The sequence below is a fragment of the Atractosteus spatula genome, chromosome 13, assembly GCF_055471065.1.
Source record: "Atractosteus spatula isolate fAtrSpa1 chromosome 13, fAtrSpa1.hap1, whole genome shotgun sequence".
Lineage (NCBI taxonomy): Eukaryota > Metazoa > Chordata > Actinopteri > Semionotiformes > Lepisosteidae > Atractosteus > Atractosteus spatula.
In genome coordinates, this window is record NC_142718.1 from 36,906,360 (window position 1) to 36,923,362 (window position 17,003).

The window sequence follows — 17,003 nt, forward strand, 5'->3', positions numbered from 1 at the left end:
GGCACTGGGAGAGAGAGAGGGAGGCAGTGTGGGCTAGTGGTTAGAGCTGAGGCACTGGGAGAGAGAGAGGGGGGCAGTGTGGGCTAGTGGTTAGAGCTGAGGCACTGGGAGAGAGAGAGGGAGGCAGTGTGGGCTAGTGGTTAGAGCTGAGGCACTGGGAGAGAGAGAGGGGGGCAGTGTGGGCTAGTGGTTAGAGCTGAGGCACTAGTAGAGAGAGAGGGAGGCAGTGTGGGCTAGTGGTTAGAGCTGAGGCACTAGGAGAGAGAGAGGGAGGCAGTGTGGGCTAGTGGTTAGAGCTGAGGCACTGGAAGAGAGTGGGAGGCAGTGTGGGCTAGTGGTTAGAGCTGAGGCACTGGGAGGAGAGAGAGGGAGGCAGTGTGGGCTAGTGGTTAGAGCTGAGGCACTGGGAGAGAGAGGGGGAGGCAGTGTGGGCTAGTGGTTAGAGCTGAGGCACTGAGAGAGAGAGAGGGGGGCAGTGTGGGCTAGTGGTTAGAGCTGAGGCACTGGGAGAGAGAGAGGGAGGCAGTGCGGGCTAGTGGTTAGAGCTGAGGCACTGGGAGAGAGAGAGAGGGAGGCAGTGTGGGCTAGTGGTTAGAGCTGAGGCACTGGGAGAGAGGGAGGCAGTGTGGGCTAGTGGTTAGAGCCGAGGCTCTGGGAGAGAGAGAGAGGGGGCAGTGTGGGCTAGTGGTTAGAGCTGAGGTACTGGGAGAGAGAGAGGGAGGCAGTGTGGGCTAGTGGTTAGAGCTGAGGCACTGGGAGAGAGAGAGGGAGGCAGTGTGGGCTAGTGGTTAGAGCTGAGGCACTGGGAGAGAGAGAGGGAGGCAGTGTGGGCTAGTGGTTAGAGCTGAGGCACTGGGAGAGAGAGAGGGAGGCAGTGTGGGCTAGTGGTTAGAGCTGAGGTACTGGGAGAGAGAGAGGGAGGCAGTGTGGGCTAGTGGTTAGAGCTGAGGCACTGGGAGAGAGAGAGAGGGAGGCAGTGTGGGCTAGTGGTTAGAGCTGAGGCACTGGGAGAGAGAGAGGGAGGCAGTGTGGGCTAGTGGTTAGAGCTGAGGCACTGGGAGAGAGAGGGAGGCAGTGTGGGCTAGTGGTTAGGGCTGAGAGGGAGACTGAATTAGAAAGGCAAAAAAAAGATTGGGGAAACTAAATGTGGAAAATCATCAAGGAACAGGCGAAACCATTAGGCTCACCAAATTGTCAGCATATTAATCCCAGAGCCTCATTAGCAGTCCTTGAACTGCTGCCTCAGTCTGGGTAGTATGGGTGGGGAATTTGTTCCTCATTTCCATTAACACTTTGCAAAAAAGGTCCTCTTCCCAATCCTACATTGAGTGCTTTTAGTTTCTGTTAATCCAGACTTCTGTGCGTGTTCTGCATACCATCTCCCAGCTCTCCTACAATTTGTCCACAGCTAGATCACATCACTCCAAGCTTTTCTGTCACACAATGACATAGAAAAGCCTCCTGTTCTCCAGTTCCATTCAGGCACCAGGACAAAATTCAGGGTAACTCATTCCTTTTTTTATTAACAGATATATAATGATAAAATAACAACAATAATAAACTTTAGTTCATTAAAAAAAAAAATTAAAATCCATCAAAACAGCCCCAACAGTCAGGGTGGTGTTTACACAGAGCCTCTTGAACACAATGAGAATAACTTATAATGCAGAAAGTCAGGAATTCATCGCGTCTCCCCGCAGTCAGAGAGACAGAGGAGGGAGGACAGAGAGAGAGAACAGGAATCGAACCCAGAGCCGGAGGAAAAGCTACAGGGAGGACAGCGTCTGTCTGCCTGGGCGAGTGTCTGTCTGTCTGCAGGTGTGTGTTTAGTGTGCCAGGCGCGCCCCCCCGCGCTCACGCCTCACTCTCTCCAGAGGCGGCGCTCTGCACCTCCTCCTCCAGGATGGGCACGATCAGGTTGTCCTTCGACATCAGGTTGTACTTCATCACGAAGCGCGTGAACCGGTGGCACAGGAACGTCTCGTTCTGCAGACCAAGCGGGGAGAGAAAAAAGAAAAGCAGAGTCAGAACTCCTAACATCTAAAGCACAGTGTGACACTGTAGGAGATGAGTTTGTGGACCTGCTGGATGACCTCTATACCCAGAAAAGCGCCAAAAATCTCTATTTCAAACTGCATTTCTTGACATAGTAACTGAATAGCCTGTCTGCAACGGTAGTAGGGTTTTCGCGTCGGCTTCTGTGTGAAACGGAAGCATCTATTCTAACGACTGATTCTGCAAGGGCAACGGGACCGTCGTCAGTCCCTCCTCACCTCGTACTTGTCGAAGATCTGGCGGTGGTGGAAGTAGGCGTGGGAGAATATCCTGTAGATCCGTCTGCACACGGAGCCCAGCTTCGCTACCGAGGACTCCTTAATGCTCACCCTGCGCAGACAGACAGGTCTCAGCCAGCTGAGCACTGTGCGGACGTCAGTGTGGACAGCCGGAGTGTGATGTCGCTGTGGACGTCAGTGTGGACAGCAGCAGTGTGATGTTAGTGTGGAAAGCAGGAATGTGATGTCGCTATGGACGTCAGTGTGGACAGCAGGAGTGTGATGTTGCTGTGGATGTCAGTGTGGACAGCAGGAGTGTGATGTCGCTGTGGATGTCAGTGTGGACAGCAGGAGTGTGATGTTGCTGCGGACATCAGTGTGGACAGCAGGAGTGTGACGTTGCTGTGGACCAGCAGGAGTGTGATGCCGCTGTGGACGTCAGTGTGGACAGCAGGAGTGTGATGTTGCTGCGGACGTCAGTGTGGACAGCAGGAGTGTGACGTTGCTGTGGATGTCAGTGTGGACAGCAGCAGTGTGATGTTGCTGCGGATGTCAGTGTGGACAGCAGGAGTGTGACGTTGCTGTGGACCAGCAGGAGTGTGATGCCGCTGTGGAGGTCAGTGTGGACCAGCAGGAGTGTGATGCTGCTGTGGACATCAGTGTGGACCAGCAGGAGGGTGACGTCAGTGGGGACCAGAAGGAGTGTGGATGTCAGTGCACTATGTGAGGGAGGACGTCACTGTATGCAAGGACTCACCGGCTGGGGAAATACTTGTTGCTGTTTAACAGGCAGGCGGCTCCATCCAGCGTGTGCCTGGTGTAGTCGATGGCCGGACACTGAAAAACAGTCCATGACAGGTCAACACTGACACACATCACCACCATGTCATGCAATAAGAAACTCATCTGATAATCGGGAGCTGGACAGCTTACTGGACAGAGCTCAGGACAACAGGCTGGGGCATCAACGCACGTGCGCACAAGAGTGCAGTGAGGCTGTGTCAGTTTCGTCAACTACAGAAAATCTGGTTTCAATTAGGAACCAGGAACTGAGACCTGAAAAGGAGAATCCTGGAGGAATTCCTGTCCTTTCCTGAACCTTCACCTCGGCCACTTGTCGTCTCAAGGCACGTCCCAGAAAACACTTCCCAAACTACCGTCCCATGGAGACGTACTCGTGCGGTTATTAAACGTGCATAGATGAAACCCCACAATCCACTTCGTGCCCAGGCAGCCAAGTCCTTGGCTTTGCCCGGGCCTCAGGTGGGCAGAGCTGGCACAGTGGAGCAGGGAAGCTGGCGGCCCGGCAACCTCACCTCTTTGGGGGTCTTGTGAGCGGCACACAGGAAGATCCACTGCTCTGTGGCTGTCATCTGGGTGCAGGTGTCCGGGTGGCACTCGCTCTGCATGGGGGGGGGGGGGGAGGAGAGCGCAGGTGAGCGCTCACAAGCGCAGGGAGTCACTGAACACACACCACGGGAGACAGAGACAGACACGGGCATGCATGGGCGCACAGTACCTGCAGTTTGACAGCCAGCCCGTTCAGCTCCAGGCAGAACTGCCTGAAACGCAGGGAACCACAATTAGCCTGGGGAGGCGTGCCTTTGCGTCGGTGTTTGTGTCTGCGCAAGGGGTGGGTGTGTGTGTGCGTGCGTGCGTGTGTGCGTGCGTGCGCGTGTGCGCGTTACCTGAGGTGTTCGTATTTCCACACACCCTCATCCTGTCCCTCCGGAGGCTCCAGGATCTTGTCGATGTTGGAGCAGTCCGAACGGATATTCTGCTGGATATACTGGGAGGGGGAGAGACAGGATGAGGAAAAAAGGGAGGAAGGGAGAGAGAGGGAAAATGGAGGGAGGGGAGAGAAGAGCAGTGTGGCACAGGGAGAGGGGTGTGGAGGAGGAACGAGAAGAATTCCAGCAGCAGCGTTTTCACCCTTCCTTTTCCAGCTCCTGCACAAGGCCTCAACAGTAACTATCAAGGCTCTTGAAGGAGACCTTGTCCTGGAATTGAAGTCCTTTCAACTCTTCACAGTAACAATAGAGCACCCCCATCCCCATCCTTCATTCCCCTGTCCTTACTTCTATTATATTCTCACAACCCACCCCATCAAATTCAAATTCAAAGCTCTACTGCCATGACTGATGAATTACGCTGCCACCACAGCAATAACAGTTAGTAAATATGTTCAAACATTTAGAACACGAACATGCTACTATCTGGGAGGCTCACTCTCTGTCTCTCAGGCTGTGACAGGAGATCAAATACTAGGCTGCAGTTCTGTTGAATTTCCTACCTCAGTGGGATTGATAACTGACCCAATTCCGGCAGGTGTGGGAATTCTGGGATGGATTAGGTATATTTTTAGGAAATCCCAGAGTATTTCTCACAGTGCAGTAGAAAGTGGATCTCTGGCTCTGCTTCTTCATGCTGGCAGTGGAAGCACAGCCTGTCCTCTCTCGGTCACCATGTTGCCCAGTGTCTGTGTCCAGGCTCTGGGCACTAAGCCTGTCCTCTCTGGACAGTCAGGTCTGTCCCCGTTGCCCAGTGTCTGTCTCCGGGCTCAGGTCACAGAGCCTGTCCTCTCTGGACAGATAGGTCTGCCTGTGTCCAGTGTCTATAACCAGACTTTGGTCACTGAGCCTGTCCTCTCTGGACAGTCCGGTCTGTCTGTGTTACCCAGTGTCAATGGCCAGGCTGTGGACATTGTGCCTGTACTTTGTCATACTCTGGTCAGATAATCAGCCAAAGTATGTGTCTTTCTAGGGCCTGGCAGCATTTCGGTGTGAGCTGTGTTTGTCCCAGTGGGAGAGGTAGGGTTGTGTGCTTTGTACTGCAATGTGGTTGAGTCTGATTTGTGCTGGTTTAGCAGGACCAGCTGGTGTTGATGTAGTTCAGTGCCCCCCCCCCACCCCATCACCCTACCTGCTGTACGGCCAGTGTGCTGTCCATCTCCTCGAAAGACTCATCAGGCCAGTTATAAAAGTCCTGCAGAGACAGACAGACAGACCGACCGCAGGGGGCTGAGTCAACTGCTTTCAAACGCCGCACAAGTACAAGCAAGACCGAGCAGCCCCGACGCACAACAAAGCACAGCTCTGTGTCAGAGTCGACTGGCGACAGGGCCGTCTGCTGTCGGTGTCGGTCACGGAATACAGGCTCAATGCAGATTCATAAAAACGACCCAGTCACCGGTCAAGACTCACGCGTTGCCAAGTGTTCAGGTGGCAGTATGGGGGAGGCGGTGGGGGCACGAGTATCGCAAACGGCTGGGAATTGAACACACACACACAAAACAACCCGCTGGGCAGTCGAGGGCTGGGTTTAAACCCTGTACTGTTAGCGGAGCGATGCGGGCGAAGTCGCACACACCCCCGGCCCGCCAGCCGGAGACGAGTCGCTGTTACTGGACTCCCGGACAGACAAGTCCGACACCCGCCGTCCCTCACAGCTCAGCACCGCCGGGCCCGCTTACAAACGCAAGAAGGGGCCAAACACCGCGAAAGGGCAGCGTATTTCCGCGGCAGCACCGACAGGGAGATCTCTTCACTGTTGTTGCCTGGCACACACGACAGGCCCGACCCGTCCTGCGGACCTCTGCGCTCAACACCGCCCCTCCCCGCCGCCCGAACCGCGGCGCACGACACCCACTCTGCGTGCGCCTTCTCTCCGCCCGGCTCGGTCCGGTCCGGCGGCTCGGACCCTCACCTGCGCCTTCGTCCCTGGCCGGTTCCTCCTCAGCACTGCTGCGCCCTCCGCCATGACCATCTCGCCGCAATCCCCGGATGCAGCCCCCGCACCGCTGCAGTGCCGCTTCCTTCCGCCAGGGGCTCCCTCGCCGCCGCACAGGCGCGTCAAAAGACGCCGATTCCCAGAATTCCCACCCCCGCCAGAATCACAACAACTCCCAATCCTACTGGGAGAGGGAGTAGGGAACATAGCTGAACTGGCCGCCCAGTATGTGATCTCCTGTCACAGCTTGAGGAACAGTGAGCCTGTCTCCCACTATTCAATTCAGTTCAATACAAGGTGTTTTATTAGCATGGCCGATGGGTACAATCAGTGTTGCCAAAGCAAATAAAAATTCACATGAAACAAAACAGAAAATAAAAGTAAAATAAAATCCACAGACATATTACAGACATTTACAACAAAGACATAACATAATATATTTACATATACTGTAAACATATGGAGCATTATTGGGAGACAGGCTCACTGTTCCTCAGGCTGGGACAGGAGATCACATACTGGGCTGCCAGTTCCACTGAGTTCCCTCCTCCCTCCCCCAGTAGGATTGGGACCCGTTGTGATTCTGGCAGGTGTGTTAATCTGGGATTAGATTTCTGAATTTAGGGAAGAATGTTTCTCTAATCCCAGAGTAATGCTAATGCTTCATATTTGTATGTAAATGTCTTATGATGCGTCTATACTGTAAATGTCTGAAGATTTTATATTGATTGTATTTGTATTGCTTTGGCAATAATGATTTATTAATTGTTCATGCCAATAAAGCTTCTCGAACTGAATTGAAATTGATACCGAAGGGACTCAAAGAGGATGGTGAGTTTACGTGCTGACAGTGACACACAATTACACTGTGGTACTACACACGATATATGCAACTAATGTATATTTGAACAAAAATAGATAACTTGGCATGAAGTGACAACTGCTGCAGTGTTAAACGTGTACAAAGGTAATTAATAATAATAATCCTTACACTTATATAATAATAATAATATATAGCACTTTTCTGGACACCACACTCAGAGCGCTTTACAGGTACTTAGGCTCCTCTCCACCCCCATGATGATGCGCCAGTACTCTCCCCACACACCAGCTCTCAGTGGGGAGGAGAGCAGAGTGATGAAGCCAGTTCGGATATGGGGATTATTAGGAGACCATGATGGGTAAAGACCAGGGGAAATTTGTCCAGGACGTTGGGGGTAACTACTCATCTAACACTCATCTCAAGGACAGCCCCTTTTTACAATATGTCTCCTTCACTATACTGGGGCATAAGGACCCACACAGACCACAGGGTGAGCACCCCCTGCTGGTCTCACTAACACCTCTTCCAACAGCAGCCTCAGCTTTCCCAGGATGTCTCCCATCCTGGTACTGGCCAGGCTCACACCTGCTGAGCTTCAGTGGGCTGCCGGCTGCCGGCTGATATGAATCAGCACCGTTATCAAGCAGACAGCGATCAGAATGCTAATACTGATCTGATTTTGCATAGAGGAGGATGCGACTAGGTTTTAAACGATGAAAAATCAGTCATGAAGTCCACAGTGCTAACAGAAGAACCTCAGACGCCTGCACGGGTCCCGCGGTAGGATTTTGTATGACATCAGCGGGTGAAGGCACGCGCTAAAGGGACGACGTCATCGGCGCGGAGCCGTTGACGGCGTCATCTGAATAAATCCCCCACAGTGCACCTCGCTCGGAGCCGGAGAAGAGAAATAAATATCTTACAAACAAGCAAATTTTCTTCATTTAAAACACTTTCCTCTGACTGATGTACCAGCTGATGTACCAGCTGACTATGCGCACGGTCTAAAAGAAAAGGTGAATTTGACGCCCTGACCGGGCGAGAAGCTTGTGATGAGGGGCCTCTTCCTGCCCGATACCGTCTTGATAACACTCTGGTTTCTCTTCAGATCGTATAAATCTTTCGCCTTTTACTAAAGATTTCCGTGGAGAGGAACAATATGAGTTTCAACTAATTTTTTGACTGCCCTGCCTCACGGTGGGGCTTCTCAATTCGGTAAAAAACTAGATATGAATAGTTTAAAGAGAGCTTCATGTGGTATGATCAAAAGCAGTTAGTTTGATTATAACTCAAGCAAAAGTTCTACTGAGCTCAGAATTTTGGGGGTAAATATGACTTAATTCTTTCATTCTCTTTTTTAGTATTTATGAGGTGGGGTTAAAAGACCGCTTAAATGCTATAAAAAAGTTGAAAAATGCTAGAGCATGGAAAATGTAAAAAAACATGTAAAAAATACGATTTGATCACATAATTTACTTCATTCTCTATGGCAGTTAATTGTTTTTTTCTTTTTGTGTTTTTTTTCCTCTTGCACCCGTTTCTGATCCTCTGGTTGTATTTGAATTTGTAGATTCAATATACGTTAAATGAAATAATGAAAAAAAATGATTTGGTACTTCCTGTTTGTCGTGCCCATTTGGTCTTGTTGTTGACGCTACAGCCGGTCCGAGCGGAGAGCCGGGCGGGTCGGTCATCCGGGCGGGTGCTTTCCGACGCGCCGTGGAAGTGTCCGGGTTATTTCTGTGTTCGAGAGCGGAAGAGAGCTGTTGAGGCTGGTGTTGCTGGTGCTGGTATTCTACTCTGCTTTGTCCTTCACATGTTGATAGAATCACAGCGTGGCTATTTCCCATCCTGACGATTTCCACTCCCTTTTCACAATTAAATACAAAGATCCACAATGTCCCACACTGGGGGTGAGTTTTTGGGCAGCATATTGGCACACTGGTTACCAGTAAGCGTTGCTGCCACACAGTGCTGGGGCTCAGGACTGGAGTCCTTCTGTATGGAGTCCCACAGTCCAAAGACATGCCGGTAGGCCGACTGGCTTCTAGGACCTTTGACCCAGGTGTGTTTCTGTGTCTGAACGTGTGCCTTGCAGCAGACTGGTGTCCTGCCCAGGGTGTATCCCAACCTGTGCCTGTCCCTTGCCAGGAGAGATCGTGGCTGCCCCATCACCTGAGAAAGGATGGACCATGATTTCTGACCTCTCTCTCACCTGTCCACGCTTGTGAGAATATTGTCTGTGTGGCACGCCCAGCCTTCATCAACGGGCACTTTGAGGATTTTAAAGTTGAACTCAGGCCTTTCTGAAATAGCTGTGGCTGCCCAGCTCCCCTGTGGCCAGGCTGTGAAGGGAGAAGCTCAGCTGTTTTTTAACCGCAGACAGAAGAGGCCAGAGGTACAGTTGTACAAGGTGTGACCGTGAACACCCTGGAAGCAAGCAGGCCGCTTCGTGACAGTTGCACTCAAAGGCGCTGTGGAAGAAAGCGCATTAATTACTACAAGTCCAGGTAGAGAAATAATCTTCATGTTATACAGAGTCTTTCACCACGCCATCTCGCAACACACCTTACAATAAAACACGAGGAAAGATTAAAAACAGCACAGACAAGCCTGTACATGAATCACTACACTAAGCTATCAGACATGATGTGCTGACTAGTAACATCCAATGAATCTCTGTGATATTGAACGACGTCAACGCGTGAAGAAGTTTGCAGATATGACGTCACTGGAGGCCTCCTTTTGGAGGTCATTTGAATAAATCCCCCATGATGCACTTCCTTCTGGCCTACAAGTGTATGTTAAATTAAATAAACATCTTAAAGTCAAGTATTCCAATTAAAAACATTTTATGCATCACAGAAAAGGCCGCAATTCGTGTTGTGAGAGGCCTGACTGGCCGTTTGGTTTCAGGAAAAAGAACGGTGAATTTGAAGGCCTAAGAGGGCGAGATCCTCCTGATGAAAGGGCTCTTCCGGGTCGGAATACATGGTATACTCTGGTTTCTCTTCAGATCGTATAAATCTTTCGCCTTTTACTAAAGATTTCCGTGGAGAGGAACAATACGAGTTTTAACTAATTTTTTGATCGCCGTGCTTCACGGTAGGGCTCCTCAGAACAGTAAAAAACAGACACAAACTAATGAGGCAGTTTCAATGCCTGCTTATAATGGGACACGTCAGTACAAAATAAAATGTTTTCGTCCGAGATATTAAGAGCTCTACAACATCACTTGATTGTTACGTAAAGAAACGAACAATAGTTTTTGCCTATGCTGAGAGCGGAAGAAAAATGAAACAACGTTTCTGCTGTAGTGCGTTCTCCGGTTGTTGTTATAATTAATGTTATGTTTTTTTTCTGGTACTGCTGCTCTTAATTGAGCGTGAGCATTTTATGATCTGTAGTTGGAGTAGGTAGATGATTCATTTTCACACTTTTGCAAGTTGGCAAGATTGACCTTCGCCGGTGACGGAGGAAGAGAGCTGTCGATGTCGGTGATTGGCACTGTTTCGCCATTCTTGGTTAACCTCCGCGTTGTGACTACCTGCGATGCAGGATTTCGAGATTGCTTAGCATTTGTCTTCGTGACAACTGCTTTCAAAAGTTACGAAAGTGAATTATTGCCATAACAAGAAAACGCGAGAAACAAGGTTCAATTTATACTGCATCTTTCGGACCACCTCTAAACGCGCTTTACAATGAAACAAGGCAGAAGCTGAAAATAGCACAGACAAGCGTGTACGCAAAACAAAGCAGTACATTAATCAATCCAACGTTAAAAAGCGATGAATAAGTAAATCCTGTGTTTCACTGTTACTGTACCACATCAATGCGTGAAGCAAGTTTTCGAGAGGTGACGTCACTCGGGCAGGCTCTTAAAAGCTCATTTGCATAACTCTCCCACGGTGCACTTCTCTCGGCGCTAGAGGAGCATGTTATAAATAATCATCCAACAGTCACACGTTTCCGATCGAAAACACCTTTTTGCCTTTGCAGATAAAGGCTGCGGTTCCTGCTGTGTTGCAGGAGGACTAACTGGCCGATCGGTTTCAGGAAAAAAAATGTGATGCCCTGAGAGGGTAAGATTGTCCTGATGGGGTGACTCTTCCGGCCCGCCAACAGCGGAATAACACTCTGGTTTCTCTTCAGATCGTATAAATCTTTCGCCTTTTACTAAAGATTTCCGTGGAGAGGAACGTTATGAGTTTCAACTAATTTTTTGATCGCCCTGCTTCACGGTGGGGCTCCCTGATATTGTGAAAAACAGATATGAATACTATGATTACTAGCTTGATCTATAAAAGCTTCTGATTTCTTCAATAATTGTAAGTTCCCCAGGCTGGTGATTTTTCTGCCCGTGATTTTGAAAACGTTTTTAAACATTTTGTTGTTTTAAACCGTTTTCTGAGCTTGTATCGCCCCCTGGCTGCTCCAGCCGGTACGAGCTGGAAGACTCGGAGTGTCTCGAAGGTGAGGAAGAGGAAAAGAGATTTCAGGAAAACAGGTTCCACGTCTTTCTGAGCAACAACGCCACTTCACCTGGTCCTGAGGGCGCTGAAGGAGCAGGCGAGCAGGGAGCCCTACAGCATCACCCCCAATCAAAATCTGGCTACAAACATCTGAGCGCGTCATCCAACCCCTCCACCTGTATGACAGTGAAGTGTGGGATCCACTCACACCAGGATTACATAAAAGTGGGATCAACACCCCACAGAGACTCTGTGTAAAAACATCCTTCATGTACAAGTCGTGATAATGAAGTTCACACAAACCTGACCTGACCACAGCCTGGTGTTTCCAATAGTGGGCAGCTCAGAGAGACATCCGTCCATCAGTACCTGGGGCATAGCCAGGAACTGATTTTTGGGTGGGCCTGTGCTCTAACTGACTGTCCTGACAGCATAGGGGCACCCCCTCCAATTTACAATGCAATCCTCGAGCGGTATAATTAAACAGCAGAATTAGCAGAACCTTATATATACTGTATCTCTCTCACTCTCACACACACACACACAGGTTAAGTAACAATTACCTAGGCTGCCGAACACGACTGTGCCACGGCGGACACACACAAAAAAACAATCAGTGCCTGCCTCTGTTGTGAGGTTTTGGCCTTCTAGACCAGACGCAGGCGCCGGGGCTTGGAATTGAATATGGCGATAATCTGGTCACTGTCTAGAGAGTCGGCAAATTCCCCTTCAAATGACAGCTAGTTTGCAAAGGTCTCTCATATGAGGACTTTGTCTTTAGCTGAAGAAAAGCTGCAAGAGCTCATTTTCACCTGTTGCTTGTAACAGTTCTAAGTATTTCGTATGTGTGCTTTTAGATTGTTCAGTAGTTTCACGAGTTACTCTGAAGTTAAGATTTTATTGCAAAACGCAAGATTCCAAATCTGTCCGAAATATTATTTAAAATACCATGCAAGGGCTTACCCTGAGCTCCGTGAAGTTGCCCCCCCCCCCCTACAGACAGCACAGACGATTAAACCCACCTCATTCGTTAGTGCTACGTTTGTGCCGTTTAAAGTAGCGTTTGTGCTGCTTTCGTTCCCGAGATATAGCGCCTTGGTTTCCGGTGATCACGTGACCCATGCACGGTGACTTTGACCTCCAGTGACCCCGTCTGCCGAGTTCAAGCGTCTGTTACCGGTGCGAGAGGAACAGTCTGCAATTGTGTTCCTCTGTTTGCCCGGGTGGGGGACGGCGGTGGATTGTGCATTTAACATCAGTGTCTTCTGTGCGTTTGTGTGAGCAGGAAAATGAAGTTTGTCACGAATATCACATACCCTAATCAGAAGAGTTGCGGGTGTAGTCTCAAAAAGCGAACACTAGCAAACATTTGCATGTTCTAACAAGAGGCTTAAACGAGCACGTCTTAATACTTCGTAGCGGTGTGCTTTTTTAAACATCAATGATCAGTTTCTCACTGTTTCCTTCTTAAATAAACACGCGCACCAAGGGACGTGTTAAGATTCACGTGCAGTCTGCAATGTAAAGACTCAGACATGTCGGCTTGTCCTGCTCCATGAAGTTGCCCACCCGCCCGTCGAACAGCACAAACGACGAAACTCACCGCAATCGTTAGAGCTGCGTTTCTGTCGGTTTGTGTCGCTGTAAGTAGCGTTTGTGCTGCTTTCGTTTCCGAGATATAGCGCCTTGTTTTATCGCCTTGTAAACTACAAGGAAGTTTACAGGTACCAACAAACTCGGTACTTGAACTCCTGATTGTGATGAATACAATGGGGGCAGTTTGTTTACCGAGTCTGTCTGGTCGGGTGGGCTGGATGTTTCCTCTGTCACTCTGTGACGTACACAACAGCAAAGTCACGACCACCAGATCTTTCAGTTGTGATCTTTTGATCAGTTGACCCCAGACTTTGCAGCCTTTACGAATAAACAGTCTTACATTTAGGGAGGAGTTACTATGAGTTCATTGAGTTAGGAGTTTTCTTTTAATTTTTAACCATGTTCTCGAAAATGTTTTTCTTGTGTACTCCTTTCATTGGTGAAGAGACACCAGTTTCCAATTTACCGCTGGCACAACACGAGAGCCCATATTCAGGTATTAGTTTCAAGATCGATATAATTTAACAATAAAAAACAAAATTGAAAGCACGAGCATAATAATATAAAGATCATAGACTTTACATTTATCTTCATTTTTGAAGTACAAAGCAGAAGGTGTTTCCCCTACCTTAAATATACGATTAAAATTGTTCGAATACCATGTATTCATTACAGAAAGCAGCGGAGACAGTTATATTGCAAATAAAAAATGTATTTATTTCGAAGATTACGGGACATTGCGAATCAATAAAGACGCAAATAAGAACAGCATTGTAAAAATAGATTCTCATTGACAGTAAACAAGCCGATCCACATGGCGCTGCTCGCTTGAACAGCTCTCAGACCCGTGATTGGCTAAACCCCCAACAGCTCGGGCCGCGATTGGGTGAAGAGTGAGAATCGACACTCTGATTGGGTACAGCGCCACAGCGGAAGTTCCGAGAACATGCAGATACACAGGTGATGGATGTTCTTCTTGGTCCAAATACTGTAGCCCCGGTTAACCGTGTGTGCTGTATGAGCTCGCTGGACATACAGTAACACATTCATTTTAAGAGAAGTCGCACTGAGGTCAAAACTGAATAGCAGACAAAGAGTGTCATGACATCCACAACGCATTCACGACTCCGATAGCATGTCACGATAGGAGTGCGCGCAACACGATCACATGGCGATACATGTCGCGACATTAAGTCCATATATTGCGATATGGCGTACCCCCGACAAAACGCCCACCCCCATGTCGCGACACGGAGTTCACATATCGCGATATGACAAATGCCATCGGCGCCCATGTCGTGACATGAAGCCCGCATATCGCGATATGACATACCCCGGCAAAAATGCCCCACCCCCATGTCGCGACATGAAAGCCCCTATATCGCGATATGACAAAAACTGTCACGCCCATGTCGCGACATGAAGCCCCATATATCGGGATATGACATTCCCTGACAAAATGCCCCGCTCCCATGTCGGGACATGGAGCCATATGTTCCGATGGGACATGATATGCTGATGCCATGTCGGGACACAAAGTCCATATATATAAGGAAAACGTGCCTTGATCTTTGATCTTGATCTTACATTGATTACAATTGATCTTACAATAACGGTGATTTTACATACATTACAACCACGGGTTTATGTCATAGATGGTTAACTTGTTGGTATGCGTCATGTTTTAGTATTATTTACATCTAAGGAGGCTCATATGTTTATGGATATTGATTGTCTTTAAAATGTTAAGGGTACGAGCTAAACTGTAACAGACGCTTGAACTCGGCAGACCGATCAGCAGGAAACCAAGGCGCTATATCTCGGGAACGAAAGCAGCACAAACGCTACTTTCAACGGCACAAACGTAGCACTAACGAAAGAAGTGGGTTTCGTCGTTTGTGCTGTCTGTAGGGAGCCAACTTCACGGAGCTTTTAACTTGCCTTTAAATATTCAGTGGTTGGAGTAAATGCATCGCCTCAAGGGTAATATCGAGTGAGGCGCCATGAGAATAAAAACTGCGAAGGTATTAAAATATTAAGTTCTGAAGATCTTGTTTGATCCTTCATGATGCTTTTAAACTTGTATGAAACCCACGAAATTAGTATTCTGTTTTCGATGCCAAAAGACACCTAATTTGGAAATTCGTGACTTCCCACAAGACTTAACACTGAACTGTTATAGTCGCATTACAGTGCTAACCAATTCATCCTTTAATTGCAAGAATGGTCCGCTAATAAAAGCGTCAAATACATACGTTGGATGTATTTTAACTCTGTAAACGTCGTTCACTTGTTATATTTATTTATACTTATATTTATTATCTTTATGTTATTCATGCATTCCAAAACTTGTAACATCTCATGTGTCTTATTTGTTTCGGGACAGGTCTGGGCATCTACAGGCGGCTTTTTGAAAAACGTAGATATACGCATTTGTTTTGGCTAATAAATATACGTTAGCTAATAAACCAAAAACTTAGCGGTAGATAGCCCTAAGAGGGTCTGACGACAACGATAGCCGACTAGGCCACGGCTACGGTCCCTTTATTAGTAAATGGATTAACTTGCTGTACACAGGTAGCAACAGTAAGATAATGGTAAGTGGCTATAGGTCACGCCCCTCTGAAGTCTGTTCAGGGGTGAGGCAGGGCTGCCCACTATCCCCCTTGTTATTCATGTTAGTTATGGAGCCCTTAGCCTGTGCCTTGCGCCATTAAAACTGTACTTGATTGTATTTTTACTATTTGATAATCATAGTATTATTTTGCACTGTTCGCCACATTAGTTTGCACTGTTTGCTCTCTTTGTGTGCTTCTGCACAGTTTGTTAACAGATATGGTTGCTGTGCCACTGGTACCATACTGTTGTTTACACCGTTACTGCTATTGCATTTACTGCCTATTGTCTTGTCTGCTGTTCTATATATATATACACTGCACCAGAGAGACGAATGAGAAACACTTTTTTATTATACTATGCACCTGTGTAAGTATAATGACAAATAAAGCTGAATTAAATTAAAGGGATACCAGTGCCTGGAAGTGGGGGAGGAGAAGTAAAGACGTCCCTGTACAGGGATGACGTCACTCTCCTCCTCTCTGACCACGCCTCACTTAGCAGGGCTTTGCAGTGCTCCGATCAGTTCTCTTCGGCTTCCTCTGCAGAGATGAATAAATCCAAGAGTGAGATTTGTTATCAGAACTGGAAGGAGCCAAAAGAACGTGATCTCAGGCTGCAAGGGAAGGGAATAAAGGTCGTTTACGTTAATTTTTGGATGACCTTGCCTTATGGTGGAGCTTATTTTCATTGTGAAGAATATCTTCAAATGCTACTTAATAAATCCTTGTTGTATGTATATGATGTACGTTAAGGAAATTCGCCGGTTTGTTTTAGCCAGACTTAGGCTCCCTGTCATCCATTCTGTTCATGTTCTTTGTTCATTGTGTGGCAATGAACCTATTTAAAACAGGCAGGGCTTCTACCTTGAGGTCTAACCACTGTACATGCGATGACATAAACGTGCACTCAATCTTCCTGAGCGACCTGGAATAAAAGCTCAATATGCAGGAGTAACACCGGTAACACTTTGGGAACGAAACTGCCGAGAGTTCCGCAGAGAAGACAACTCATCTTCAGTGGAGGTGGAGGTCAGGAAGTTAAAACACAGTCATGTCTTTTTTTAAAAGGGAAATTAAACCACAGCATCCAGTTTGCCCCAGCAGGCTGGCAGGAGAGGGTCAGAGGGATGACTCATCGTCACCACTGCCCTACAGCAGCTGCTGGTGGTGGCGAGAGCACAGGAACGAAAGAGGGCATTTTGTTATAGTTATGAGCTCACAGTTAATCGCTACGTTCAGTGGCAGTCCTAGTGATTACAGTTATAAACACCTGCACTCTGCCCACGGTGCTCACTCCTTCAGGAAACCGGAGCTATTTTGTCCCCGCCCGTGTGGCCCTACTCCTGAGCGGGCCTGTGCAGACCTACCCCTGCAACATCGCCGATGGCTTTGAAAACGAGGGACCTCAAGAATCGACGACTGTGCATGAAACACAAGCAGCCGGCGCAGGGTCGCGAGAGTTCACCAAGCAACAACGACACGAGGTCTCAAC

General features: G+C 48.3%; 1 protein-coding gene and 3 non-coding genes across 4 annotated transcripts; 3 read left to right on the plus strand and 1 right to left on the minus strand.

Annotated features, from left to right (window-relative positions):
• Positions 1-1,496: 1,496 nt before the first annotated feature.
• Positions 1,497-13,096, minus strand: mob4 (MOB family member 4, phocein). Its single transcript, XM_088930008.1, has 11 exons — positions 12,901-13,096; positions 9,041-9,299; positions 8,442-8,565; positions 5,979-6,186; positions 5,196-5,258; positions 3,962-4,062; positions 3,793-3,835; positions 3,590-3,676; positions 3,031-3,110; positions 2,274-2,385; positions 1,497-1,986 (listed from the first exon to the last, which is right to left on the minus strand). Exons 3-11 carry the CDS (start codon positions 8,459-8,461, stop codon positions 1,855-1,857), a joined length of 846 nt encoding a protein of 281 aa, XP_088786134.1. The 5' UTR covers positions 8,462-8,565; positions 9,041-9,299; positions 12,901-13,096; the 3' UTR covers positions 1,497-1,854.
• On the plus strand, positions 7,914-8,030 carry LOC148822310 (U5 spliceosomal RNA). The gene has a single exon (XR_016093944.1). It is a non-coding gene; the product is annotated as a U5 spliceosomal RNA (small nuclear RNA).
• On the plus strand, positions 9,822-9,933 carry LOC148822311 (U5 spliceosomal RNA). The gene has a single exon (XR_016093943.1). It is a non-coding gene; the product is annotated as a U5 spliceosomal RNA (small nuclear RNA).
• Positions 10,958-11,074, plus strand: LOC148822312 (U5 spliceosomal RNA). Its single transcript, XR_016093946.1, has one exon. It is a non-coding gene; the product is annotated as a U5 spliceosomal RNA (small nuclear RNA).
• Positions 13,097-17,003: the final 3,907 nt, after the last annotated feature.

Bases quoted from the DNA above. Each gene is read 5' to 3' on its own strand.
- mob4 (XM_088930008.1), bottom strand. From the start codon at position 8,461: ATGGGCACGACAAACAGGAA. The intron at 5,259-5,978 runs GTGAGGGTCCGA...CTGTCTCTGCAG, and splicing joins GGCCAGGGACGAAGGCGCAG to GACTTTTATAACTGGCCTGA. The intron at 2,386-3,030 runs GTGAGTCCTTGC...CTGTCTGCGCAG, and splicing joins AACAAGTATTTCCCCAGCCG to GGTGAGCATTAAGGAGTCCT.